At 48.6% G+C, this 26,875-nt stretch overlaps 2 protein-coding genes across 4 annotated transcripts in view; both read right to left on the reverse strand.

Moving 5' to 3' along the window:
• Window positions 1-9,339, reverse strand: part of LOC100343171 (L-lactate dehydrogenase C chain) — a 39,571-nt gene extending 30,232 nt beyond the window's left edge. For 2 of the 3 annotated variants that reach the window (XM_002721365.6, XM_089327845.1), the window contains exons 1-2: window positions 4,930-9,339; window positions 4,531-4,665 (exon numbers count right to left, since the gene is read on the reverse strand). In XM_002721365.6, the coding sequence (XP_002721411.1) occupies window positions 4,531-4,656 (126 nt within the window). In that variant the 5' untranslated portion in view covers window positions 4,657-4,665; window positions 4,930-9,339. Of the gene's footprint in view, window positions 1-4,530; window positions 4,666-4,929 lie in introns of those variants that run through there. The other variant, XM_089327847.1, reaches the window with a different exon arrangement.
• A 2,683-nt stretch (window positions 9,340-12,022) lies between these two features.
• LDHA (lactate dehydrogenase A) lies at window positions 12,023-23,870 on the reverse strand. Its single transcript, NM_001082277.1, is given in 9 exon segments — window positions 12,023-12,740; window positions 13,001-13,124; window positions 15,827-15,944; window positions 17,670-17,843; window positions 18,029-18,202; window positions 19,698-19,815; window positions 21,800-21,925; window positions 21,928-21,949; window positions 23,833-23,870. Coding segments are annotated over 7 exon segments (999 nt in total). The 5' UTR covers window positions 21,928-21,949; window positions 23,833-23,870; the 3' UTR covers window positions 12,023-12,575.
• Between the last annotated feature and the right edge of the window lie 3,005 nt (window positions 23,871-26,875).

Raw genomic sequence — 26,875 nt, forward strand, 5'->3', positions numbered from 1 at the left:
CGCTTCAAGTCCTGGCTGCTCCTCTTCTGATCCAGCTCTCTGCTATGGCCTGGGAAAGCAGTAGAAGATGGTCCAAGTCCTTGGGCCCCTGCACCCACGGGGGAGACCTGGAAGAAGCTCCTGGCTCCTGATCAGCACAGCTCCAGCCATTTTGGCCAACTGGTGAGTGAACCAACAGATGGAAGACCTCTCTCTCTGTCTCTACTTCTCTCTGTGACTCTGTCTTTCAAATACATTATATATATATAGACTGAATGTAGACTGATGTTTAAGGGCTCAAAGAGCATAAAGGGAATACTTGCAGTAAGCAGAGACAGACAGCAACTGCAGTTAGAAGCCACCATTCACAAGGCTAAGGGGAACAGAGAGACTACAGTGGTACTTTATGGAGCCAGGCTGAGACCCCTGCCAAAGGCAAAATACAGCTGCTGCTGCTGTTGCTATCACCAAAGGGACAAGATGAGGCTGAAGCTCAGAGTTCCAGAAGCTAAAACCAACCTCTAGCACTGGGGCAAAGAGCCGTGGCTGGGATGACAGTCAGAGAACAACAAGCAAACACTCCTCTCCTCCTGTTACCTTCCAATTTCCCTCCAGTGCCCCTTCTCGGTAGAACCTAACGGGATGCCAACTGGCAAAGGAGGGAAACGTTATGCAGAGATCTAGCACCAACACCACAAAATGGAGTACACAAAGTTGGCTTTGGAGCTGAGTGACAATCATTTAATAACCAATACAATTTTTAAATTATTCTTTCAATTTTATTTCTATCCCTTTGCAACAGGCTACCAGACAATTCTTTTACAAAAGGAATCTTCCCACCTCCACCCTCCTTAATTATCAAAACAGAGTGAACATAGTCTCTAAAAGTTTTTGTTTTCTTGCTTGTTTGTCTGGTATTTTTTAAGAATTACTACGTCTTTGTGAGTCATTTCTCAAATAGAATTTTTTAAAAAGAGGCCTGGGCTTGCTTAGCCTACCAGAATTTTTAAGAGCAGTTATACGACCACCTCCAGGATCTTTTCTCCAGAGAGTATCAGAATGACCATAGAAAGGCAGAGAACAGAAAATGAAAATCGGTCTAAGTGGGGTGGATGTTGTGGCACAGCAGCTTGAGCCACTGCTTAGGACACCTGCATCCCATATGGGAGTGTTTGGTGAGAGTCCAGCTACTCTACTTGCAATTCACCTTCCTGCTAAAGTGTCTGGAAGGTAGCAAGTGATGGCCAAGTACCTGGGTCGCTACCACCCACGTGCAAGACTCAGATGGAGTCCCTGACTCTTGCTTTGGACTCACTCCAGCTCTTGCAGGCATGTGGGGGTGAACCAACAAATGAAAGTCTCTCTCTCTCTCTCTCCCTCCCCCCCTTTCTCCCTCTCCCTCTCCCTCTCCCTCTTTTTTCTCTCTCTCCCCATCTCTGTTTCCCTCATCTCTATCACTCTGCCTTTCAAATAAGTAAATAAATAAATATTTTTAAAAATCAGTTTAAGGGGGACCTGCACTGTGGCAGAGTGGGTGCTGCCTGCAGTGCCATATGTCACATATGGGCGCCAGTTCAAGTCCCAGCTGCTCCACTTCCAATCCAGCTCTCTGCTATGGCCTAGGAAAGCAGTAGAAGATGGCCCAAGTCCTTGGTCCCCTGCACCCATGTGGGAGACCTGGAGGAGGCTCCTGGTTCCTGGCTTCAGATCAATGCAGTTCCAGCCATTGCGGTCATTTGGGAAGTGAACCAGCAGATGGAAGACCTCTCTCTCTCTCTCTCTCTCTCTCTCTGCCTCTCCTTCTCTCTCTCTGTAACTCTTTCAGATAAATATATAAATCTTTAAAAAAAAATCAGTTTAAGGGACCGGCACTGTGATGCAGCAGGTTAAAGCCCTGGCCTGAAGTACCGGCATCCCATAGGGGCGCTGGTTCTAGTCCAGGCTGCTCCTCTTCCAATCCAGCTCTCTGCTATGGCCTGGGAAAGCAGTAGAAGATGGCCCTAGTCCTTGGTCCCCTGCACCCACGTGGGAGACCCGGAGGAGGCTCCTGACTCCTGCCTTCGATCGGCACAGCTCCAACCATTGTGGCCATCTGGGGAGTGACCCAGTGGATGGAAGACTTCTCTCTCTGTTCTACCTCTCTCTGTAACTTTGTCTTTCAAATAAATAAAATAAATCTTTAAAACAAAATCAGTTTAGGGGCTGGCACTGTGGCGCAGCAGGTTAACTCCCTGGCCTTAAGCGCCAGCATCCCATATGGGCGCTGGTTGGAGACCTGGCTGCTCCACTTCCAATCCAGCTCTCTGCTATGGCCTGGGAAAGCAGTAGAGGATGGCCCAAGCCCTTGGGCCCCTGCACCCATGTGGGAGACCCGAAAGAAGCTCCTGGCTCCTGGCTTCAGATCAACATAGCTCCAGCCGTTGTGGCCAAATGGGGAGTGAACCAGCGGATGGAAGACCTCTCTCTCTCTCTCTTTCTATGCCTCTCCTCTCTCTCTCTGTAACTCTTTAAATAAATAAATAAATCTTTTTTTAAAAATCAGTTTAAGGAAAACTTTTATGGCTACTTTGTTCCGCACCAGACAGGGAAAAATGTTGAGTCCACATATTTCTAAAAATTTTACATGTCTTTATAAACACTTTAAAGTTTGTCTTTCAATGACATATGAAGAAGGTAAGATTTTTTTCATTTTTTAAAGATTTTATTTATTTATTTATGACAGGTAGAGTTACAGACAGTGAGAGGGAGAGCCAGAGAGAAAGGTCTTCCATCCACTGATGTTCACTTCCCAAATGGCTGCCACGGCTGGAAGTGGGCCAGTCAGAAGCCAGCAGCCAGGTGCCTCCTCCAGGTCTCCCACGCATGTGCAGGGGCCCAAGTGCTTGGGTCATCTTCCACTGCTTTCCCAGGCCATCAACAGAGAGTGGGGTCAGAAGAGGAGCAGCCAGGACTAGAACCGGCACTCATACGGAGTGCCAGTGCCATGGGCAGATTAACCTACTGCACCACAATGACAGCCCCCAGAAGGTAAGATGTTTATTACAGCCTGTCTGTTCAAGTCAATGGGATATATGAATATGAATATTTTTAAGTATTTATTTATTTGAGAGGCAGACAAAGAAAGCTTCCCCATCTACTGGTTTACTCTCCAAATACCCACAATGGCCATGGCTGGAGCCAGAAGCCAGGAGTTTAATCCAGAATTCCCATGTCGGTGGCAGATACCCAACTAATTGAGCCATCATCTGCTGCTTGCCTGCATCTAGATTAGCAGGGAGCTTGACTTGGGAGCCACAGACAAATACCAAGCCCAGGCACTCTGAAATGGAACATGGGCTTCTCAACTGGCACCTTACATACACTAGGCCAAATACCTACTCCATGAATATGTATATTTTAATATCCTTCATTAGTTTCTATTACTCCAGAGTGTACACCAACATGACTTGAGGATTCTTCCATCCACTGGTTCACTCCCCAGATAGCTGCAACAGCCAATGCTGTGCCGATTCGAAGCCAGGAGCCAGGAGCTTCTTCCAGGTCTCCCCTGCGGGTGCAGGGGTACAAGAACTTTCCCAGGCCATAGCAGGGAAGTGGATCAGAAGTGGAGCAGCTGGGACTCAAATCAGTGCCCATATGAGATGCCAGCACTGCAGGCGGCGGCTGTACCCACTATGCCACAGTGCCAGCCCCCAAGTGGCTCTTGTGCACCAACAGGCCGCCCCATGAATACATTTAAATAGTTCTGGGGCTGGGACTGTGGTTAGTGAGCTAAGTCTCCACCTGTGGCGCTGGCATCCCATATGCGTGTTGGTTCTAGTTCTTGCTTCTCCTCTTCTGATCCAGCTCTCTACTCTGGCCTGGGAAAGCAGTACAGGATGGTCCAAGTGCTTGGGCCCCTTCACAGGTGTGGGAGACCCAGAAAAGCTCCTGGCTCCTGGCTTTGGATTGGCACATCTCTGGCCATTGCAGCCATTTGGGGAACAAACCAGCAAATGAAACACCTTTCTCTCTGTCTCTCCAGTTCTAAAATAAATAAAAATCTTTTTAAAAATAGTCTAGCAAGGCTCAGTTCCAAATATTTCCTAAATTGTGTCAGAATCAGATGACAAGATATATATTTGCTGTCAAAGAATTAGCCCTTGCAGCCTGAACTCATCAACATACAAGAGCAAAAAAAATGCTTCTTTGGGCCAGTGCTGTGGCTCACTTGGCTAATCCTCCACGTGTGGCGCCGGTACTCTGGGTTCTAGTCCCGGTTGGGGTGCCGGTTCTGTCCCGGTTGCTCCTCTTCCAGTCCAGCTCTCTGCTGTGGCCCGGGAGCGCAGTGGAGGATGGCCCAAGTTCTTGGCCCTGCACCCGCATGGGAGACCAGGAGGAAGCACCTGGCTCCTGGTTTCGGATCAGTGCAGTGCGCCAGCTGTAGCGGCCATTTGTGGGGTGAACCAATGGAAGGAAGACCTTTCTCTCTGTCTCTCTCACTGTCTAACTCTGTCAAAAAAAAAAAAAGTGCCTCTTTGATTTCCAGCCACAGATGGACCAAGCACTCACCTTCAGCAAGATACAAATAGCACACGCCATGCCGACGGCACCAGTTCCAACAATGGTGATCTTGCACTGGGAGGTTTTATCTTCTGCAGTCAGATTCTCAATAAGCTGTTCCTTCACCGTTGACATTTTAAGAACCTGCCAGGGATAGGGCAATTTTCAGTGGAACCAAATCCCCTAAATGAAGCCCTCTGACAGCTACCAGGTATTTACGGCAATGAACATCTCAACTACCTCTTGAGTTTGCGGATGCTGGAGCTGGGGGAGAAGGAAAGCCAAAGAATTTCCTGGGCTGTGGATGGGGGTGCAAAGTATCTAATAAGGCGAGGGACTGGGACACCAAGACTTTTTTTATTCCTCCCCGCCCCCAGCCATCATTTTTCCCCAGCACCAGCCACTCACAAGCACTTTGCTTGGCGAAAATCAGAACAGATGGCCCGAACGCACGACGTCCTGCCTTTCAGCAAAGCCAGAAAGCAGCATCAGCAAAACACATCAACGACCGTTGAGGTGCGAAGCCCAACAACGGTCATGGCCCGCGAGCTGCCTTGCAAAGAAAGACGCGACCACGCACAGCGTCCTGCGTCAGCACGCAAGCTCCGCCCCACGCCGGCCCAGGTGCAGGCGCGTTAGCCAACGCATATAGCCTGGTTACCCCAGTGTTGGTCTAAAGGCTTGTAGACTGGCCCTATGAGTATGCAAGACCGAGATACTGGAGTGTGGCTTCACTTCCCTCGGCCTGCCTAGGCTTGGGATTGCGTTTCGGCTCCAGGGCTTTTTGCAGACTCCACAACCAGCTGAACACGGAGGGACTAGGCTCTTGGGAAAGATGCCTCTTAGGAGCGCTTGCTGCTCCCGTGGCGGTGCCAGGTCCTGAAGCGACAGCGAGACTGCAGCTGGGGAGCTGGCCTGGGCAGAGTTCGCTGCCTGACCCACCTAACACGCAGCTTCTTGAGAAGGCCACGCTGAGCACGCCCAGTCCCCAGCCAGGGTGAAAGGAATAAATGGAGACGCTGGGCGAGCAATGACCAACACTAGTTTAAGGAGTACACTGTTTCTTGACAAGTCACCACATCCTTGTTCGCATATGGATTTGCAGACATTTTAAAAGTTGTTGTCCTCAGTAACATCAGGACCTAGTGCTGAAGAAGTTGAAGTCTGGATTTCTCTAGAGAGAACAGAAGGTAGCAACGAAGTGAAAGAACAAGTCTGGATTTCTAAGGGTGCTTATAATTTACAAGAATTTATTTACAACAGATGAGAACACAACATCCTCCATCTTTTTTTTTTTAATTTATTTATTTTACTTGAGGGACATGGTTACAAAGAGAGGGAGAGACAGAGGGAGAGGTCGTCCATCTGCTGGTTCACTCCCCAAAAGGCTGCAACGGCTGGAGCTGAGCTGACCCAAAGCCAGGAGCTTCTTCCGAGTCTGCCACGTGGGTGCAGGGGCCCCAGGACTTGGCCATCTTCTACTCGTTTCCCAGGCCATAGCAGAGAGCTGGATCAGAAGAGAAGCATCCAGGACACAAACCGGTGCCACAGGCGCATGGTTAACCTGTGCCACAGTGCCGGCTCCTTCCTCCATCTTGTTTGTTGAATATTTGTGCCTTAACTCTTTCCAAAATATAAATGATGATCGATTTTTCAAATAGAGATTGTGGTGTTTGTTTTTGTCTGTATGTAGTTCAGATCATACAATATCCCTGCTTAAACCCTAACATGGCTTCCCATTATTCTCAGAATAACCAGTTTCTGTCACAACCTATAGGACCTTCAAGATGTGGCCCCCTTCTGCCTCTCCAGCCTCCTCATCTCAACACACTCACCAAACTCTGGCTCGGGGCTTTTCTCTGCAACAGTTCTCTATCTGGAAAACTGCTTCCCTGGTCCTTCTCAAGGTAAACTCCTCGCTTTCAGTATCGGGCTTTCATAAATCACACTTCCTCTAGTTTTCCTTGACCAGTGTGTCCCCTGCCACAGCTTCTCCCTCCATTTGTCTTCTGGTGCTTTTCTCAACCTTCTCCCAGCACCAAGGAAGAGATCTCCTATCCCAGAGTGGTAGCCACTGTTCCTGTACCTCCCCCTTGATTGTGTGCTTCTGGGAAAATCCATTTATACTCCTGGGATGGAAGGAACACTGTTGGCTGGAATGACCTACAAATTCAGGCTTTACACCTGCCTGAGCCCCTGATGAACAAGCAAGGTATCATCTTGGTGGTGACCAAACTTCTGTTAGGTGAAGAGAGGGAATTGGCTCATCCATACCTGCCCATGTACCCCAAACCTATTATTTTGCTTATTGGTGCAGTAAATATCGGACAGCCAAGATGTGTTTTTATTCACTCCTGTACAAAGGACCTTTAAAAAGTTCGTGAGAGGCCAGCGCCGTGGCTCAATAGGCTAATCCTCCGCCTTGCGGTGCCAGCACACCGGGTTCTAGTCCCGGTCGGGGCGCCGGATTCTGTCCCGGTTGCCCCTCTTCCAGGCCAGCTCTCTGCTATGGCCAGGGAGTGCAGTGGAGGATGGCCCAAGTGCTTGGGCCCTGCACCTCATGGGAGACCAGGAGAAGCACCTGGCTCCTGCCATCGGATCAGCGCGGTGCGCCGGCCGCAGCGCGCCAGCCGCGGCGGCCATTGGAGGGTGAACCAACAGCAAAGAAAGACCTTTCTCTCTGTCTCTCTCTCTCACTGTCCACTCTGCCTGTCAAAAAAAAAAAAAAAAAAAAAAAAAAAAAAAAAGTCATGAGAAAAGTATATTTTGAAAAACTACATGGATTTCAAAAATGTTTTGCACCAAAATAAACTTACCTTTTAATTCCATTTTCCACAATTCTTTAAAAAGATTTATTTACTTATTTTGAAAGAGTTACAGAGAGGGTGAGAGAGAGAGAGAGAGAGAGAAATCTTCCTTCTGCTGGTTCCCTCCCTAGATGTCCACAATGGCCAGCGCTGGGCTGGGCTGAAGCCAAGAGCCAGGAGCTTCATCTGGGTCTCTCGTGTGGGTGGCAGGGGACCCAAATACTGGGGCCATCTCCTGCTGCTTTTCCCAGGCCATTAGCAGCGAATTGGGTTGGAGGTGGAGCATCTAGGACCTGAACTGGCACCCATATGGGATGCCAGTGTCACAGGTAGCAGTATTACCCACTATGCCACAATGCCAGCCCCCATAAATTTTTTTAAAGTGGCCTTATATATTGCAGCATCTACCATTGGTATAGAAGTAAGCAGTCAGAAAAGATTTTTTAAAAATAACCCTTTAAAGTGATAGTAGTTTTGTCAACATGGACTTTCATGTTATGAGAATTCCATTTGCTTCTCCACCAACCAGTAACCTGGGTGAGATAGGAAAAAACTTTATTTAATACACTTCCCAAGGTTAAGATTAAAAAGACCCAAAATTCCTTATAGAGTTGACCTATTCCTTATCTGGGGCAGAAAGGCACGCAGTGAACATGGAACACTTGTGCCAGAAAGCAAGGAAGCTTTAGATTAAATGTGAACATTCATGAAAGAGTAATTGAATAAATCTACTTGCTAAGTATTATTTTCAATTATGTTAGTCTTGATTATATAAAAATACAAATATACACTTTTTTAAAAAGACTGAAGGTGGAGGGCATTGTGGCACAGCACGTTATGCTGCTGCTAGAGATGCCCAAACCCATATGGGAACACCTGGGATCAAGTCCCACAACCACTTCTGACCCTGCTTCTGCCAGTGTGTACCCTGGCAGGCAGCAGCAGATGACCCAAATACTTGGGCTCCTGTCTCCCAGTAGAGCTCCTGGCTCCTGGCTTTGGCCTAGCCCAGCACTGGTGGGGGTAGGCATTTGAGGGGATGAACAAGCAAGATCTCTGCCTCTCCCTCTGTCTTTCAGGTAAACAAAAATTTTGAAAAAGAAGAGTGAAGATGCCTCAAAGTGTACAAAAGGCTATGAGAATAGGTACTCGTTTCTTTTGGACATAATTAAAATTCTACAAGATTAGACAATGGTGATGGTTGCACAACCATGTAAATATACTAAAAGCCTTGGCGTTGTACTCTTTAAATGAACTTTATGACATGTAATATATCCTAACAAAGCTGGATATGTTCAAGGTTTATTTGTTTTTCAGTATGATGCTTGGGTAAGTGGCTGCATTGTTATATGTATGATCTTTCCACTTTTCACAAGGCCTATGGGGAGCCAGTGTTGTGGTGTATCAGGTAAAGCCACCACCTGTGATGCTGGTATCCCATATGGATGCTGGTTCAAGTCCCGGCTGCTCTACTTGTCCTGGGTGATCCAGCTCCATGCTAAGGGCCTGGGAAAAGCCACAGGACATGGCTCAAATGTTTGGGCTCTTGCCACCTATGTGAGAGACCCTTGACGAAGCTCCTGGCTCTTGGCTTCAACCTGGTACAATACTGGCATTGCAGCCATCTGGGGAGTGTACCAGCAGATCAAAGATCTCTCTCGCCCTTTCTCTTTCAAGAAATGTTTTGAAAGAAAAAAAAAAGCCCATAGGATTGGCCAGCACTGCAGCTCACTAGGCTAATCCTCCACCTGCAGTGCCAGCATTCCAGGTTCTAGACCCGGTTGGGGCGCTGGATTCTGTCCCGGTTCCTCCTCTTCCAGGCCAGCTCTCTGCTGTGGCCCGGAAGTGCAGTGGAGGACGGCCCAAGCGCTTGGGCCCTGCACCCGCATGGGAGACCAGGAGGAAGCTCCTGGCTCCTGGCTTCGGATCATGGCAGCCATTTAGGTGTGAACCAATGGAAGGAAGACCTTTCTCTCTCTCACTGTCTAACTCTGTCTGAAAAAAAAAAAAAAAAAAAAAAAAAAAGCCCATAGGATAGAAAATATTATAATAAATTGTTAACATTACTTTGATCAATTCAGTCCTCTTCCAGTCCTCTTACATTTGAGAACTGCCACCCACCCCCAAAATTAGTAGCTCTCATGAAGAAAACATTGAGAAAAGATCCTGAAGGCAGGAAGGATAGACAATACGACTGTTCCAGTTAACTTCAAGTAGTTTTCATGCCTGGATAATGACTCATAAGAATATTTTTGAAGAGGAGCTGGTGCTGTGGTACAGAGGGTTGAGCCATACCTGTAGTGCCAGCATCGTATATGAGCACCAGTTTGAGTCCTGGCTGCTCCAATTCCCATCCAGCTCCCTGCTAATGTACCTGGAAAGACAGAGGAAGATGGTCCAGGTTCTTGGACCCTTGCACCCACATTGGAGACTCAGAGGAAGCTCCTGGCTCCCTAGCTTTGACCTGTCCCAGCCCTGGCCATCTGGGGAGTAAACCAACAGATGGAAGATCTCTCTCTAACTCTGGCTTTCAAATAAATAAAATCTTAAAAAATTTTTTGAAAGCCGGCACCGCGGCTCACTAGGCTAATCCTCCACCTTGCAGTGCCGGCACACCGGGTTCTAGTCCCAGTCAGGGCGCTGGATTCTGTCGCGGTTGCCCCTCCTCCAGGCCAGCTCTCTGCTGTGGCCAGGGAGTGCAGTGGAGGATGGCCCAAGTACTTGGGCCCTGCACCCCATGCGAGACCAGAAGTACCTGGCTCCTGCCATCGGATCAGCGCGGTGCGCTGGCCGCAGCACACCAGCCGCAGCGGCCATTGGAGGGTGAACCAACGGCAAAGGAAAACCTTTCTCTCTGTCTTTCTCTCTGTCCATTCTGCCTGTCAAAAAAAAAAATTTTTTTTTTTGAAGAAAATCTTTGAGTAAACCACCACCGGTGCCGCAGCTCACTAGGCTAATCCTCTGCCTGCGGCACCAGCACTCCGGGTTCTAGTCACTGTTGGGGCACCGGTTCTATCCTGGTTGCTCTTCTTCTTGTCCAGCTCTCTGCTGTGGCCTGGGAGCACAGTGGAGGACAGCCCAGGTCCTTGGGCCCTGCACCCGCATGGGAGACCAGGAGGAAGCACCTGGCTCCTGGCTTCGGATCGGCACAGCGCGCCAGCCATAGCAGCCATTGTGGGGGGTGAACCAACTGAAGGAAGACTTTTCTCTCTGTCTCTCTCTAACTCTGCCTATCAAAAAAAGAAAGAAACTAAGTACCACTGGGGCCAGCTCTGTGCCGTAGTAGGCTAAGCCTACACCTGCAGTGCTGGCATCCCATATAGACGCCAGTTCGTGTCCCAGCTGCTCCTCTTCCAATCCAGCTCTCTTGATTATGGCCTGGGAAATCAGTAGAAGATGGCCCAAGTGTTTGGACCCCTGCAACTGTGTGGGAGACCCAGAAGCAGCTCCTGGCTCCTGGCTTTGGATCAAATCTGGTTGTTGAGGCCATTTGGGGAGTGAACCAGTGGATGGAAGACTCTCTCTCTGTATCTTTGTCTTTCAAATAAATAAACCTTTAAAAAAGAAAAAAAAAATATCTCCCTGTCTGTAGCTCTCAAATAAATAAAATCTTAAAAAAAAAAAAAAAAAACAAAAACAAAAAAACCTTAAGTACCATTATACTATTGGCTTCCTTTCAGAAGGCAAAGGATCTCAAAAATCTGACACCTATAACAGTACCATTGTTCAATTGGAAAATATTTTCTTACACGCATGTATAGAATGATACAATTATAGGTTGCCAATAATGATTAGCACCAACATCATCAAATATAGAAACCCTGGGGCATAGTAACACTATTGATCATAGAGGTTGGGTGCTTGGCACAGCCAGTAGGCTGCCACTTGATGCCTGCATCTCCTATTGGAGTACCCGAGTTTGAATCCTGGCTCCACTCTCCATTCCAGCTTCCTGCTAAAGCACAGCCTGGGAGGCAGCAGGTGATGGCTCACATAGCCAGGTTCCTGCCAGACATTGGAGACCCAGACTGAGTTTGCAGGCACCAAGCTTCAGCCTCGCCCAGCCTCAGCCATTGCAGCATTTGGGAGTGAACTAGTAGATGGGGGATCTCTTTCTCTCTGCCTTTCAAATAAGTAAAAATTTAAAACTGTTGATGTTAATGGAAATGGTATCAAAACAAAAGCAGCTGACTTTTTATTTTTAATGTGTTAATTCATATTAAACCAAAAATACTCACTAGTAAATAGCACCCCTTAAAAAAAGTTACTGTAGGGGTTGGTGCTGTGGCGTAGTGGGTTAAAGCCCCGGCCTGTAGTGCCGGTATCCCATATGGGCCATGGTTCAAGCCCCAGCTGCTCTACTTCCTTTCCAGCTCCCTGGTAATGCACTTGGCAAAGCAGTAGAAGATGGTGCAAGTCCTTGGGCCCCTGCACCTACGTGGGATACCCAGAAGAAACTCCTGGCTTTGGATCAGCTCAGCTCTGGCCATTGCAGCCATTTAGGGTGTAAACTATTGGATGGAAGACCTCCCTGTCTTTACCTCTCTCTGTAACTCTTTCAAATAAATTAATCTTTTAAAAAAAGTCACTGCAGATTTGCCCATAATGTAACAAATAAATGGCAGCTTTAAAAACTTATCTAATAATAAAACAAGAGAGCAGTCACTGTTCAAGGTTTATTTGGTGATTTAGTTGGTATGACACATGGATAGCTGGTTGCATTGCTATATGTAGATCTTTTCTTTTTACATTATGTGCAATGTACACTACTCATACATACAATACACAAAATAAGATCCTTTAGAACAGCTATGCACAAGACATGCAATACTGAGTTTATACAATATTGGATCCCAGGTTGTGACTGACTGGGAAGAAAAGCTGGACTAAGCACGTTAGGTGAAGGGACCAGAAGTTCCGTAGCACACAGTCAACGCACGTCTAGTCGGAGGGGCAACTGGAGCTCGTGCAACACAGGCAGTGGCACCTCAGAGGTGGGGAACTCTATCTTAGGCTGACCAGCTCAGGAGGACACAAAGTCAGTGTCACCCAGTACCTGGATGTAGCTGTTGGATTTTGTAAACCATTCTATTTCTAACTTTAGGAAACATGTTTTTCCCCTCCCTAGGCCATCAGGATCTCACTGCTTTAATCATGGATCAGATTAAAAAGGACCACATGCACAACCTCCAACTAAAACCCTGTTGTCGCCTAGACAGTGAAGTGGTAGGACATTATCCAAAGACTTTAAAACTGCAGCTCTTTTTGGATTCCCCACAGCGTGTCCGCGCTCTTCTTCAGGTGGGCCTCTTCTTCAGAGGTTAGAGTCACCTTCACAACGTCTGAGATCCCATTTTGTCCCAAGACGCAAGGAACACTAAGGAAGACATCCTCCTTTATTCCATAGAGCCCCTGAAAACAAAACAGGAAACGTTTTACCTTTTGTCTGTGCCTTCTGGGGCTTGTTTCTTTGATAGACTTCCACCTACATCAATATAGTTTTTGACCCCTAAATATAATTCGTTTTTAAATCAAGTTGTCAAGTGTCTATCTGGGGGTAAGAACATCCCGCCTGCAAAATCACTTGATCTGGCCCTGCCAAGGTGGAAGAATCATTGTTTAAAACCAGGAAACACAGCATTCAGATACACTGTTTGGCCACACAGACCCACCTTAATCATGGTGGAAATCGGATGCACCCTCCTGAGATTCTTCATTATGCTCTCTGCCAGATCTGCCACAGACAGTCCAATGGCCCAGGATGTGTAGCCCTTCAGCTTGATCACCTCATAAGCACTGCAGGGGAGGGCAGAAAGCAGCAGAGCAAGAGAACAAAGCAAAACAAAGCTTTAACTGAACTGTGTGTGTTACAATAAATCATGCCACAATTGCATTGTAAACTTAAGAGTAACTCTTGCACATGTATAGCAGGATATTATGTATAGGAATGTTCACAACATTACTGTTTGCAATAGCAAAAACATGACAACATGTCCAATGCTCTCCAACAGAATGGACAAATTGTGGGATATACATGAGATATGATGGAATATTACACAGCTGTCAAAATGAATGAACCTTAGGGGCAGATGTTGTGGTACAGCACATTAAACTACCTCTTGGTACATCCCATACTAGACTGTCTGCGACCGAGCCCCACCTCTCCCTCCAATCCAGTTGCCTGACGAGGCTCACACTGAGAATTCTGCTGCCATGCACTGGGGAGACCCAGCTGGAGCTCCTGGCTCTTGGCTTCGGCTTGTCCCAGCCCTGCCAGTTGCGGGCATTTGGGGAGTGAATCAACGAATGGAATACCTTTGCACCCCACAGCTCTGCCTCTCTGCTTCCCAAATAAGTCCACTTAAGCAAAAAAAAGAACTATGGCTACTGGCAAAAAGACTGCACTTTTAGAAAGGTGATATTGAAGGTGCCAGCTGGAGGGGGGAAAAAAAGGAGAAACATAATTTTGACTCTCAAAAGGTAAATCTGACACTACACAGAGCGTACTTGATTCAGGATCATCTCAAGAGGGAATGCCAGGGAGACAGATGGGCGGGTGGGGTCTGTGGCACAGGATTCCCTGACAATATTTCCAAAACTAGCACACTAGTAAGACCCAAGCAACTCTCTACCCACTTGACAGTTAATGTTTCCTGGGCTGAGTGGTGGGTTCACAGGTGGGTTTAACTAAACAAATGTTAAGTAAGAAGACCTTGCATAGACCAGTCATGAACCATGGATTATGACTCACTCATAATCTTGAGACTTGAAGTCCATACATGACTGCATAGTTTTTAATAAAATATTGCCACCACGTGAATCTAGGCCTAACTCACAACTTGGTAACCATTGGAATAAACAAGCTACCTGTGTCTGTTCATAAGGGCCATACAATAGGTTGGAAGTAAAAGTTATTTTCAACTAAGCCAATGACATATGCTGTTGAAATAAAGACTAACACCCCTAATAGAACGGACTTGAGATAACTTGTTTTAAATTAACCATTTATAATATAGGCATAGGACTACAAACAAGTATATCATTTAAAAAAAGGATAAGATTTTAGCAATGGGGTGGGTATTGTGGCACAGTGGGTTAAGCTGCTGCCTGTGACTCCAGCATCCACACAGGTTCGATTCCTGGCTGCTCCACTTTGGATACAGCTCCCTGCTCATGCACCAGGGAAAGTGGCAAAAGATGGTCCAAATACTTGGATTCCTGCCACCCACATGAGACCAGGATAGAGCTCCAGGTTCCTGACTTTGGCCTGGCCCAGCCCCAGCCATTGTGCCATTTGGGGGGGGGGTGAACCAGAAGATGAAGATACATCCCTCTCTCTATGTAATTCTGTCTTTCAAATAAATAAAATAAATCTTTTTAACAAATTACATTTCTGGGGAAAGATGGATAAAGTGTTTAAAATTTATATAGCATTAATAAACATTACACATTTGTAATTATATATTATGTAGCATTAATTAATAACTGTAATATTCAGTATCTTCACCTCTTTTGTGTATGTGTAAACATACGTTTTTATTTCCTTGGCATTCATTACCTATAATTGCTGAGTTGTACATAAATCCATTTTTAGTTTTAAAGGAACTGCCAAACTATTTTCTGGCTAGTTGTGCCATTTTACGTTCCCACCAGCAATGGATGAGTAGGGGTCAGTATTGTGGTACAGCAGGTTAAGCTGGTATCCCGTATGAGCACCAGTTCGAGTCCCAGCTGCTCCACTTTTCTTTTTTTTGTGTGTGACAGAGTTAGACAGTGAGAGAACAAGACAGAGAAAGGTCTTCCTTCCATTGGTTCACTCACCAAATGGCCGCCACGGCTAGAGCTATGCGGGTACAGGTGCCCAAACACTTGGGCCATCCTCCACTGCCTTCCCGGGCCACAGCAGAGAGCTGGACTGGAAGAGGAGCAACCGGGACAGAATCCGGTGCCCACTGGGATGCCGGCACCACTGGTAGAGGATTAACCTAGTGAGCCACGGCACCGGCCCAGCTCCACTTCTGATTCAGCTTCCTGCTAAAGTATTTGGGAAGGCAGCAGCAGGTGGTGCAAGTGCTTGGTCCCCTGCCATCCACGTAGAGACCTGGCTGGAGTTTCATGGCCTGGTCCAGCCCAAACTATTGTGGCCATTTGGGAAGTGAACCAGCAGATGAAAGATCTCTCCTTCCTTGCCCTTCTCTCTGTAATTCTGCCTTTCAAATAAATAAAGTTTAAAAAAAAAAAAAAAAAAAACAAAACTAGTGGACTCATGATCTAGTTTCTCTACATCCTCACCAGCATTTGGTGCGGTCACTGCTTTTACTTTAGCCACTCTTTTCCTTTTAGTTTCTGGTTGTTGTTACCTGCTTTTATAGGATGATCTTTAACAATGCTTAATAAAACAAGTTTTCTAACAAAAAGAACTCAAATTTTAATCTTTTAAATAAAAATAATAAAAATGTAAGCTTCCATGCATGTTGCCAGATTATGAGATCTATTACCTGTCTACCACTTGTTTGTGAACCTGTTTCCACTGTTCCTTGTCTGCATCGGTGCCTAACTCTGGGTGCAGAGTCTTCAGGGAGACACCAGCAACGTTCATGCCGCTCCACACAGGCACTAAAAGAAACAGCACAGAATACACTTATTTTCATACACCAGTAGTCTAGTAATTGCAACTCATTTCTCTAATTCTCTTTCTGATCTGCACAGGAGGGTTACTCCCTGTTGGCAGATGGACAACACCACCAGTATCCTTACTCTTACATTTGCATCTAGATTATATAAAACTAAGAATTCTATACTGTAACCTGTCCTCCTAACCTACAGGAAAGGTTTATATATATATATATATATATATATATATATATTTGAAATATAAAAACAGCATGAGAACATAAGGGGAATGTTCTTGGTGTAACAATTCAGATTTCTGTACAGATTGAAATGTTTTTCACATGTGATCGTAACAGAATTTTTCTTGGACTCCATTTGGATTGGCCGGTCTTTTCAGGACCAAGAAGTTCACTCAAGTATAAACATTTGTGATATTAAATAACTGAAGTCAGGGCCAGCATTGTGGCAAGTCAAGTCACATGCAATGGCACCCCATATCAGAGTGCTGGGTCAGGTCCCAGCTGTTCTACTTTCGATCCAGCTCCCTGCTAATGCACCTGAGAAGGCAGCATATGATGGACCCAGTACTGGGGCTCCTGCCAACCCCATGGGAGGTAGAGTTCTGGTCTCCTGGCTTCAGCCTGGCCCAGCCCCAGACTTTGCAGTCATTTGGACAGTGAACCAGTGAATGAAAGATCTCTGTGTCTTTCCCTCTTTTTTCTGGTGCTCTGCCTTTCAAATAAATTTTTAGAAAAAAATAATAATTGAGGTCATCCTAAGAACTATAGTCATAACACCTCCATGGAAGATGTGTCAACCCCACCTCCTGTGCCATCAAAAGTCATACAAGGGAACCAGCATTGTGGGATAGTGGGTAAAGCTGCCACCTGCATCCCATATGGGTGCCAATTTGAGTCCTAACTATTCCACTTCCAATCTAGTTCCCTGCTAACGTTCCTGGAAAAGCATTGGAGGATGGCCCAAGTGCTTGGGCCCCTGCACCCATGTGGATGGCCCAGAGGAAACTCTTAGCTTTGGATCAGCCCAGCTCTGGCCGTTGCAGCCATTTGGGGAGTAGGCTGGCAGATAAAAGACCTCTCTCTCTCTGTCTGTAACTCTACCTCCCAAATAAATAAATCTTAAAAAAAAATGAACTCATACAAAATGGCTAAAATTCTAACAAAGCTTAATGTCATTATACAAAATAGTAGTATATTAACCAATTTTTCAGGACTCCAACAAGATATGAGAAACTAACTTTATAAAGAGAAAAGTTTTACTTAGCTCCTGGTTTGGGAGGTTCAAGTCCAAGATCAGGTGGTCCCACTGGTTTGGCCTCTGATGAGGGTGGCAGTGGTGGAGCAAAGGGCATAGGAGGATCACAAGACAAAGAGGGATGCAGGGAGAGGCAGGGGCCCACTCAGGCTTCAGAACCAACTCTCTTCTGAGATTTGTTTTCCGAAGGGACACCCCCAACGACCTATGCACAGCCCACCACTAGGGCCACCTGCTAAACACCATATCTGGATTAAAATTCCACCCTCTTACTACTGTTAACCGCAGGAATGTGGGAACCAATTCTCATTCAAACCGCAGCAGGTAGGTATCAGGGAACCAGTCTTCCCTGACTAATGGATATCTGACTCGGGCTCTGATTTTAGAGTAAGATGCCTGTCAGCTTTTATACAACCTTTCTGAACACAAAAAGAGAAAACAACTGATGCTTACCACTTGAATCTCCATGCTCGCCAAGGATCCAGCCGTGACAGCTCAGCGCGTGAACTCCCAGCCTTTCCCCCATCAGGTAACGGAAGCGGGCTGAATCCAGGTTGCAACCACTTCCAATCACACGGTTTTTGGGAAAGCCACTTATCTTCCAGGCCACATAGGTCAGGATATCCACTGTAAAGAAAACATGGAAGGAAAGAGAATAGCTGAATCACGAGATGATGGCTGGCTACCAAGACACACAGCTCTGCATGGATCTTGACAGCAATCGTTAACTCATCAACGAACATGTGTCCACAGGATATCACACAATCGGCTTCCCCACAGCCAGCCTGCTTTTCTGCACAGAAATGTCTCACCTGGATTGGAAACAACAAGCAACTTGCAGTGGGGGCTGTACTTGACAACATTGGGAATGATGAATTTGAAGATGTTCACGTTACGCTGGACCAAGTTCAGACGGCTTTCTCCCTCTTGCTGCCGTGCCCCAGCCGTGATGATCACCAGCTTGGAGTTGGCCGTCACACTGTAGTCTAGAGAGAAGTGACACGGATCAAGGCCTTTAAGAGAACTCTTCCCCCCAGCCAGTGACAATCTATTTCTCACTTCTATGGACAGTTTTTTCAGGGATTTGTTCATGTGGCAGAATAAATGTCCCCACTTCCTGTAGATCTTTCCTTTGGTTTTCGGAGTTTTATCACTGTGGCCCCTTTAATGGAGGAAGAATATGCCAATGCCTTGCTTGTATTCCAGTTTTGCAACTTCACATAACTACAGCTGGGGAAGCTTGATTCTCATTATTAACTCTTTATACATCCCTAAACTTCTCGCTTCCTGAGCTCAATGTTCACTCTGCCACACTCCTACTTAACTACTTAATTGTTGTCACACCAGTCCAGGGACAGCAATTTTTTTTTTTTTTTTTAAAGCAGAGACACCTTTACAGTTAACATGTTTTGCTTCTAGATACCCTGTGGGAAGGCTAATCCAGGGATGAAGATAACACAAGGAGTCACTGACAGGGGCCGGCGCTGTGGGGTAGTGGGTAAAGCTACCGCCTGCAGTGCCAGCATCCCATCCAGCTGCCGGTTTGAGTCCTGGCTGCTCCTCTTCCAATCCAGCTCTCTGCTATGCCCTGGGAAAGCAGTAGAAGATGGTCCAAATCCTTGGACCCAGAGGGAGCTCCTGGCTTCGGATTGGCTCAGCTCCAGCCGTTGTGGCCATTTAGGGAGTGAACCAGTGGATGGAAGACTCTCTGCCTCTGCCTCTCTGTAGCTCTGCCTTTCAAATAAATAAATAAATCTTTAAAAAAACAAAAAAGGGAGTCACTAACAGTAAGTGGCACTGATGACTTGGGGTCATATTAAGCTTCCCTGGCTGGGGCTGGCATTGTGGTGCAGCCGATTAAGCTGCCAGCAATACATATCAGAGTGCAGTTCAAGTCCCCACTGCTCTGCTTCCAATCCAGCCGCCTGCTGATGGCCTGAGAACAGCACAAGATAGCCCAAGTGCTTGGGCCCCTGCCACCCACGTGAGACTCGGATGGAGTTCAGGTTCTGCCTTCAGCCTGGCCCAGCCTCAGCCACTGTGGCCATTCGAGGAGGGAACCAGTGGGTGGAAAATCTGTCTCTGTCTCCCCTTCTTTCTGCTACTCTGCCTTTGAAGTAAAAAATTTTTTTTTAAAGATTTATTTGAAAGGCAGAGTCGGTGGGGGACGGGGAGAGAGAAAGAGATCATCCAACTATTGGAAGATCCAAATGGTCGCAACAGCTAGCTCTAGGACAAGGCCGAAGCCGGGAGCTTCATTCAGGTCTCCCAGATGGGTGGGAGAGGCCCAAGGATTTGGGCCATCTTCTGCTTCTTTTCCCAGGTCATTAGCAGGGAGATGGATTGGAAATGGAACAGACATGAACCAGCGCCCTTATGGGATGCTTGTATCTTACCTGTTATGCCACAGTGCCAGCCCTAAATCTTAAAAAAAAAAATTTAAGTCTAGCATGAACTATAATATAAACTCGTTGAACTGACCCTTGCCAGAGACAATTTTGGGGGTTCTAAGGAAAAGGCTGCCATGCTGGAGATCCATCATCTCTCCCTTCAGTTTATCTTCCATGACATCAACAAGAGCAAGTTCATCCGCCAAGTCCTAAAAGACATAAAATTATCAGTTAAATGGGAAATTGTTATTTCTACTAGAAGGCATGCAAAATTTCTGTACTGCCAACACAGGAAAGCTTCATTTATAGATCTGTTATCAGTATTAATATCAGGACATACTTCAAAGTAGAGCTAGGTTCCTGTTTTAAAATTGGACTCACAGGGGACCAGCACTGTGGTATAGTAGGCTATGGCACCAGCATCCCATACGGGCACCAGTTTGAGTCCCGGCTGCTCCTCTTCTGACCCAGCTGTCTGCTGATGGACTAGGAAAGCAATGGAAGATGGCACCAGTGCTTGCGTCCATGTACCCATCAGACAGACCTGGAAGAAGCTCCTGGCTTCAGACTGGCCCAGCTCTGGCTATTGTGGCCACTTGGGGAGAGGGTGGAAGACCTCTCTCTTCCTCTCCCTCTGTGACTCCGCCTCTCAAATGAATAAATATTTTGAAAAAAAATCCGACCCACAGAGCTCCCTTACCCAGCCCTGGCCCTCCCTCGAGCCCTATCTCCCCGTCGGAGCAACCTCCACAGGAGTCCTACTGCTGCTGGTATGGAAGCAGAACGGACTGGAAGTAGCTACAATTAACTTCCAATTGTGTAAAATCGTTCTATTTACTCTCTGAAATTCAGTTTTATGCACTAACTTTAGGTTGCTATTCATTAAGTAGGCTATATCGATCAATATCAAGACTTGGAATTAAAAAGTAATATTTTGGGGTCAGTGAGCGGTGTGGTACACTGGGCTGGACCACTGCTTGGGATGTCTGCATCCCATGTAGGAGTGCCTGGCATGGAGCATGCGGCTGATAGGCACCCTGCGAGGCAGCAGAGGATGTGGGTCAAGTGTGGGTCCTTGCCACCCATGTGGGAGACCTAAATGAAGTTCCTGGCTCCTGGTTTCAGTCTGGCCCAGTCCTGGTTGTTACAGGCATTTAGAATGTGGAGCAGCAGATATCTCTCTCTTGCTCTGTCCCTCTGCCTTTGAAATCAACAAAAGTAAACTTCAAAAAAAAATTTGGTATCATTCTCTTGTTGTTTCCATATATGAACTAATATTAACAGTTCTGCATAAAGACAGATTGTGCATTGCATAATAAAAGCAAAAAAATATTCTTGCAGTTGAACCTACAGAAGTTCAGACCAGCACTGCCAACGAGACGTGGTCTGCTGCAGATCTACCCCCAATCTACGATATAATGAGTGATCTGGCAGGTACTCTTCCTACCTACACTTGAGTCGGAGGCCAAGGAAAAAAAGACCATAGATGCTTCGTACGTGTGGGAAAAATAACATCAATTTCAGATCCAGTGGGAAAGGAATTAAGAGCTGGTATATTATTATGCGCTCTCTCCTAAGCTTAGGACATTCCCAGCCTAACACCAGGCCTCTACGTAGTTCGTTTCTGCCTTCGGTCTCTTCTCACTTTAATCCAGTTCTGTTCAAAATGCCTAATTCCTCATTTTACTCTCATTAGGAACTCCAAATTGGAACCTTAGAGTTGCCTTGATTTCTTTTTGATATAAACGACATTTCAATACTCTCAAGCAGTCTTTATCCACAAGTTCTCTTTCTCTAATGAGATTTTATCCCCTAATCATTAACAAAACCGTTATCCAAGGGTTTGGGTGGGGAGGACTTCACATCTCCCAGGTTTAGCATGATTTTAAGTTTATGAGACATTCTCAATTCAAAAACCAAGCAGAGTAAAATGGAAGAGTCTGGACTCATCCTATTCAGTGACGGGCAGTCCACGCCGACGTCCTGCTACAACAGCACAAGGAATTCGAAGTGCTGGGTCCACTGATATTTTTGTTTCAGATACACTTTATGTATATGATCGCTCCAAAAGTTGCTTCCACAGAACGGTCTGCGAGTGGGCACATAAACCTAAATATTTTCATATGTGACGTGAAGATGCAAGCGTCGGGGATCGAGTGGGAAGCAGGGGTGTGGTCAAGGACTCCCACTCACCTTCATTAAGATACTGATGGCACAGGCCATGCCCACAGCACCAACCCCCACAACCGTGATCTTATTTTGGGGGACATGTTCTTCCTTCAGAAGGTTGTGAATCAGCTGATCCTTGAGAGCTGCCATTTTGGACCTGGAACCAAAAGGAATCTAAAGGGGGAAAAACATTCAGGGTCACTGATCCGCTTCATGTTTCTCAACCAAGCGCTGCTCTCAAGAGCTTTACTTCCTTTTAGGTACCTGCCACTAAAAGTCGCGACAGATGTCCAAAAAGGAGGGAAGAAGACCTAAAGGTGTCCAAAGGAGACCTTAAAGACCTAATGGTACGGTCGTCTGCCCGGGGACTTGACATGAAAGGGCCTCACCTTGGCATGAAAAAATAATATGGACGTCTGGGTGTAAGTATAGCCTCCCGAGGGCTCACTCATCTTGGCTGATTAACCCCAAGAGGGGCCGGCCTTTCCTCAGACAGAACGCAGCGAGCTGCCCAGTCACTCTGCAGCCACGCAGGCGCCTACAGCAAGGGCACTGCCAAGCCCCTCCTGGAAGGACCTGAACTACGTGCACAAAGTGCCATTAACGGCCACAAGCCGGTACCCCAGCGCCGAGGCGCACGCCGAGCTCCGCGCATGCGCGGCAATTGGCCTTCCGCCCACCAGCGGGGGGAGCCCAGAGCAGGGGCTCCGCCGCGGGAGCCCCCAGGTTTTACGCCCGGCCCAGATCCGGAAGATTAAGGAACGCCGGAGAGCTGTGCGCATGCGCACTCCACAGCGGCGGTGGCCGCGGGAATAAGCCGCGCCCGGGAGCGGAGATGGGGGCTCTCCTGCTCTGTGGTCACACGCAGGGAGTTAGACTTTAGACTCCAGAAGCAGACGCGAGCAACGTGAAGCCTGGCTGGCAGTCGGCCTGCCCTGGCGTGAGGCCAGAGCCTCTTAAATCGCAATAAGAGAACCAGGGCTGTTGGGCAACCGGCAGGGAGGAGCCTCGCCTCGTGTGGCTTCTGCTGTGATCTGGGTTGCAAAGGCGTGAGGGCCGGTATTAGGAAATTTCGGCAGTCCAGGAAGTGCAGAAGCCTGGAGCCCTGTAGTTCACATTTATTTCGTGTAACTCTCGGATTCCACAGCCCAGAGAGGGGGCTCTTCTATCCTGCGCCCCCAACCCTGCACTGCACTCACTGGGCAGAACCACCGGTCACCGCCCCAAAGGGCAAAAATATCTGCGAGGACCTCCAGGCAGGCAGCCCGGAGTCAGCGGGCTGGGGTCAGGTCTCTCCTTACAAATCCGGCTATTTCGAGACCGCGCCTCGTAAAGGCGTCTGCAGCCTGGCAGGGGGAGGGGAGTTCTTCCTGCAGAGAACTTTGCCAAAGCCTCGGCCCTGGGTCTGCGAGGCCCCCTTCCGTGAGGAATGGGGGTGCACGTGGGGGCGAGCGCTCTGCAGAACGAGGGTCTACTGCAGATTCCCCAGCACTCGGTGTCCCCGTTTTAGCAAAAGGAGGGGAAGGGCGGGATGAGCCCCCTCTCAGTCGGCCGCCTCAGGTGCTAAAGCACTGGGGCTCTGCCTGAAGCTTCGTGACCTTTGCATGCACGGCGCTTGGTGCAGCCCCCGACGCACCGGCTGCTAATTAAGAACTACCACTGTGCAAAGAGCGTCTCGTAACCTGCAGGCGCCAGCCGCCCCGGTGGAGCCCACCGCGCGGCGCTCGGCGGCTTTCCGGCTCCCAGGAACCCGCCCCGGACCTGCTGAGGCTTTCTCGGCTCCAGGGGCTCCGAGTTGTTGCACCGGTGGCCGATTTCGAGCCTGAAGGCACCCCTCCTTCTGCATCCACCCCAGGTTGGGTGCGGCCGGAGGCCACGGTCCCCGCTTAGGGAGAAAGCAGAGCGTGGCGCGGGCTACCAACCAGGTCTCCCAACTCCGCTCTTGGGAAGCGACTCCTACAGCCCCTGGGAGCCTGGAGCCCTCGGTGGCCGCCGGACCAGAGGCGAGGGCTCGCCCTCCCGCCCCTCGGGCGCGGTGCGCGCGGGGCCTGACCTACCGGGAGTGCACGTCGGACAGGCGCGAGGGGCGCTCGGTAATGGTACCCAGGCTCGGCGGCAGAGGCTCCAGCACTCGAAGCCGAATGCAGGAGGGGCCTTAAATGGAACCACGAGGCTGACGTCAGGGGGGGAGCCAGGCGGACGTGCGGGAACCCACGTGTGGGTTGGGCTGGGGGCGGGCGCCGAGCCGGGCGGGGCGCTGGAGAGGCCCGGGCGGCGCGCGCAGCCGGACAGCAGACCTGCAGCCCGAGCCACGTGCGCCCGGGCATCTAAGGGGCCTCCGCGAGCCAAGCGCCCTGCAGCCGCCAGAGCCCCGGCCGGAGCCATGGGCCGAAGGTGAGAGGGCGGACCCTCGGCTTCCCCTTGCGCAAAAGGTGGAAGTTACTCTCCAGGAAGGGTGATCTGTGTCTTCACCACCATTTCCCGGTGCCCTGAACAGCTTCTCACTCGGAAGAGGCATTCGACAAGCATTTGTTAAATGAAAGCAAGGAAATATTTAGCACTGTGTCGGTCTATCCCTTCTAACCGTCTGCGAATCTTCCGCAGTTTTCAGCGACTCTCAGGAAGCCCGGGCTGCCCAGGCCTTTGCCAAGTGACTCATCTCAAAGCTGCTTCCTCGTCTGCGCTCCCTCCAGCCCCACCCCTCTGGCGGCTGCAGCCGGGCTACCGGAGCCTTAGCATCTCCGCACCCGACCTGCGCCTTAGGCGCTGGTCACCGCCACTCTTCCTCTTCTACGAGTTTAAATTTTTTTTTCTTTTCAATTTTACTTTTTTTTTTTTTTTTTTTTTTTACCTCTGGGCCTTTATTTATCCTGGGGCCTTTGCCTTCTCCCTCCCTCTCTTCTGTTGCTCCCCCACTGTGGAATGATATGATATGAAATATATTTGGTAAACACTTGGAATTTCCTGAGTGAAAGGAAAAAGCAAGGGATTAAAGGGTTGGCACTTTCAGTCCCGCCCACCAGGAAAAGGCGGGGCGAGGGCTAGCCCTAGGCAACTGGAACAAGGTTCGATGAGCATTGTGCAGCTGAGCATAGCAGGTGTTGGCGGGGTGCAGTGGCCACATCCGCTGCTCCATATGGTGCCCCAAGCATCCCGTCCTCTCACGGTATCCTTCGTGATGTCTTTCATAATGAAATAGTCAACGCGTTCCCGAGTTCTGTGAGTCACCCTAGGAAGTTATCAAACCTAAGCAGGAATGTGCCAGAGGAGCCCCGATTCCTTCCTGATCGGCTCCAAGCACAGGTCACACCCTATTACCTCCTGTTAGTTTCTGAAGTGGGAGACAGTCTAGTGGGACTGAGCCCTTCCCTGTGGGATCTGATGTCTCCAGGTGGACAGTGTTAGAATTGGAGTGGATTGAATGGGATTATAGGACACCCAGTTGGTGGCCACTGGGGAATTGCTTGAGAAGGGGGGAACCCATACATCAGGCTGCAGAAGTGTTCTGACTGAACACCAGAGTAGAGGGAGAAAGGTTTTGTCCTCTCCATCACCCATACAGATGGGATGGATGCTCTGCTGGCCTGCCAGTAATCCCCTCCAGGGTGCAGATAGATCTACTTCCTCCCAGCTGCACCGGCTCTGGGAAGGATCTAGAGCTGTGAGTTCCCTGGTTTCCAAGGGAAAACGCTTACCTCAGCTCCAGAAAGGCAGGACATCTCGACAAGGTGTCCTGTCAGTGTTCCTACCAGTCCAGCCGGCCCTGAATCCTGGGCTTCCACCTCAACCACAGCTGGAGGGGCTTGGGGTGAGCGCTGGTTCTCCAGGGTGCCTGGAGGCAGGGCAGATTGCAACAGTGTCTCCATTCCACATTCTTTACAACAATGTTCTCATTCCATCAGGACTGGGCCTCTGACACCTCTCAGATGTGACTCCAGCTGCTGGAAGGAGGTCAAAAGGCAGAGAGCCCAGGTTAGGTTGGGAGACAGGTAAGGTAAGGTAAGATAGGTAAAGACTGGAAGATGGGCGGCTCAGGGCAACCTGTGAAGATTGACTCAGCGGTGTCTTCATTCTCCTTAAGTTAAGGCACTGAACAGCAGCTTAGCTCTCTTTAAGCACCGCTTCCCTTTTCTTATGCAGAACAGCCACTATTTGACTCCACAGATAAGACCATTTACTGAGCACCTGCTATGTTCAAGCAGCAAGCCTGGCAATGCCTACTATCATCTTCACTTTAGTTCTTTGGAATAGGCATCATTACCCCCATTTTTTCAGATAAGGAACCAAGGCTGGGAGATTAGTGGTTTGCCAAGGTTGTGCAGCTAATCAGTGATTTCAGCTGAGACTTGGGCCCAGGGTGGACTGACTCAAAGCCGGCGGATTTTCTCCCTGCAGGATGTTGCCCCACCCTGCTCCTGGCAAGGGGCAAGACGTTATCTGGGCAGCCAAGCCAGCCGCTGCTCAGAAGGGTCAGTGGGGGGGGCTCTGCTCCTCGGCTTGCGCTAAGGCATGGATATCCTTCAGCTGTCAATGGGGACTCCTGCCATCAGTCACTTCTCCGGGATCTCAGGCCTTCAGACTCTGCCCGGAATCCACCATGGCAGCTCTCCTGGCTGTCCAGCTGGCCCGTAGCAGATCATGGGACTTCTCAGCCTCCACAGCTGCCGGAGCCCTTGCAAATAAATCTGTATTCTCCTCTTGGTTCTGTTTCTCTGGAGAACCCTGACGAATACAGAATCACAACTCAGCCAGTGCACGGTAGAATATGTGTGCTCACACGACAGCAGCATGGGGCCCCCGGGAGGGGTGGGGAAACACTGTTTCAGAGGACATGACTGACACCAAGTGTTTCAGCCTTGCCAAATGCTCTTGGGTGTGGCCTCTTTAAAAGAAAAAATCCTCAGGGGGCCAGGTTTGTGGCATGGTGGGTTGAGCGCGTGACACTGGCATCCCATGTGAGTTCCAGCTGCTTCCCATCCAGCTCCATGCTAATGCACCTGGGAGGGCAGCAGAAGATGGCCCAAGTGCCTGGGCCTCTGCACCCACGTGGGAGACCTGGATGAAGCTCTGGCTCCTGGCTTCAGCCTGCTCCAACCCTAG

Source organism: Oryctolagus cuniculus, chromosome 1, assembly GCF_051225735.1.
Source record: "Oryctolagus cuniculus isolate XC-2025 breed Fujian yellow rabbit chromosome 1, ASM5122573v1, whole genome shotgun sequence".
Taxonomy (NCBI): Eukaryota; Metazoa; Chordata; class Mammalia; order Lagomorpha; family Leporidae; genus Oryctolagus; species Oryctolagus cuniculus.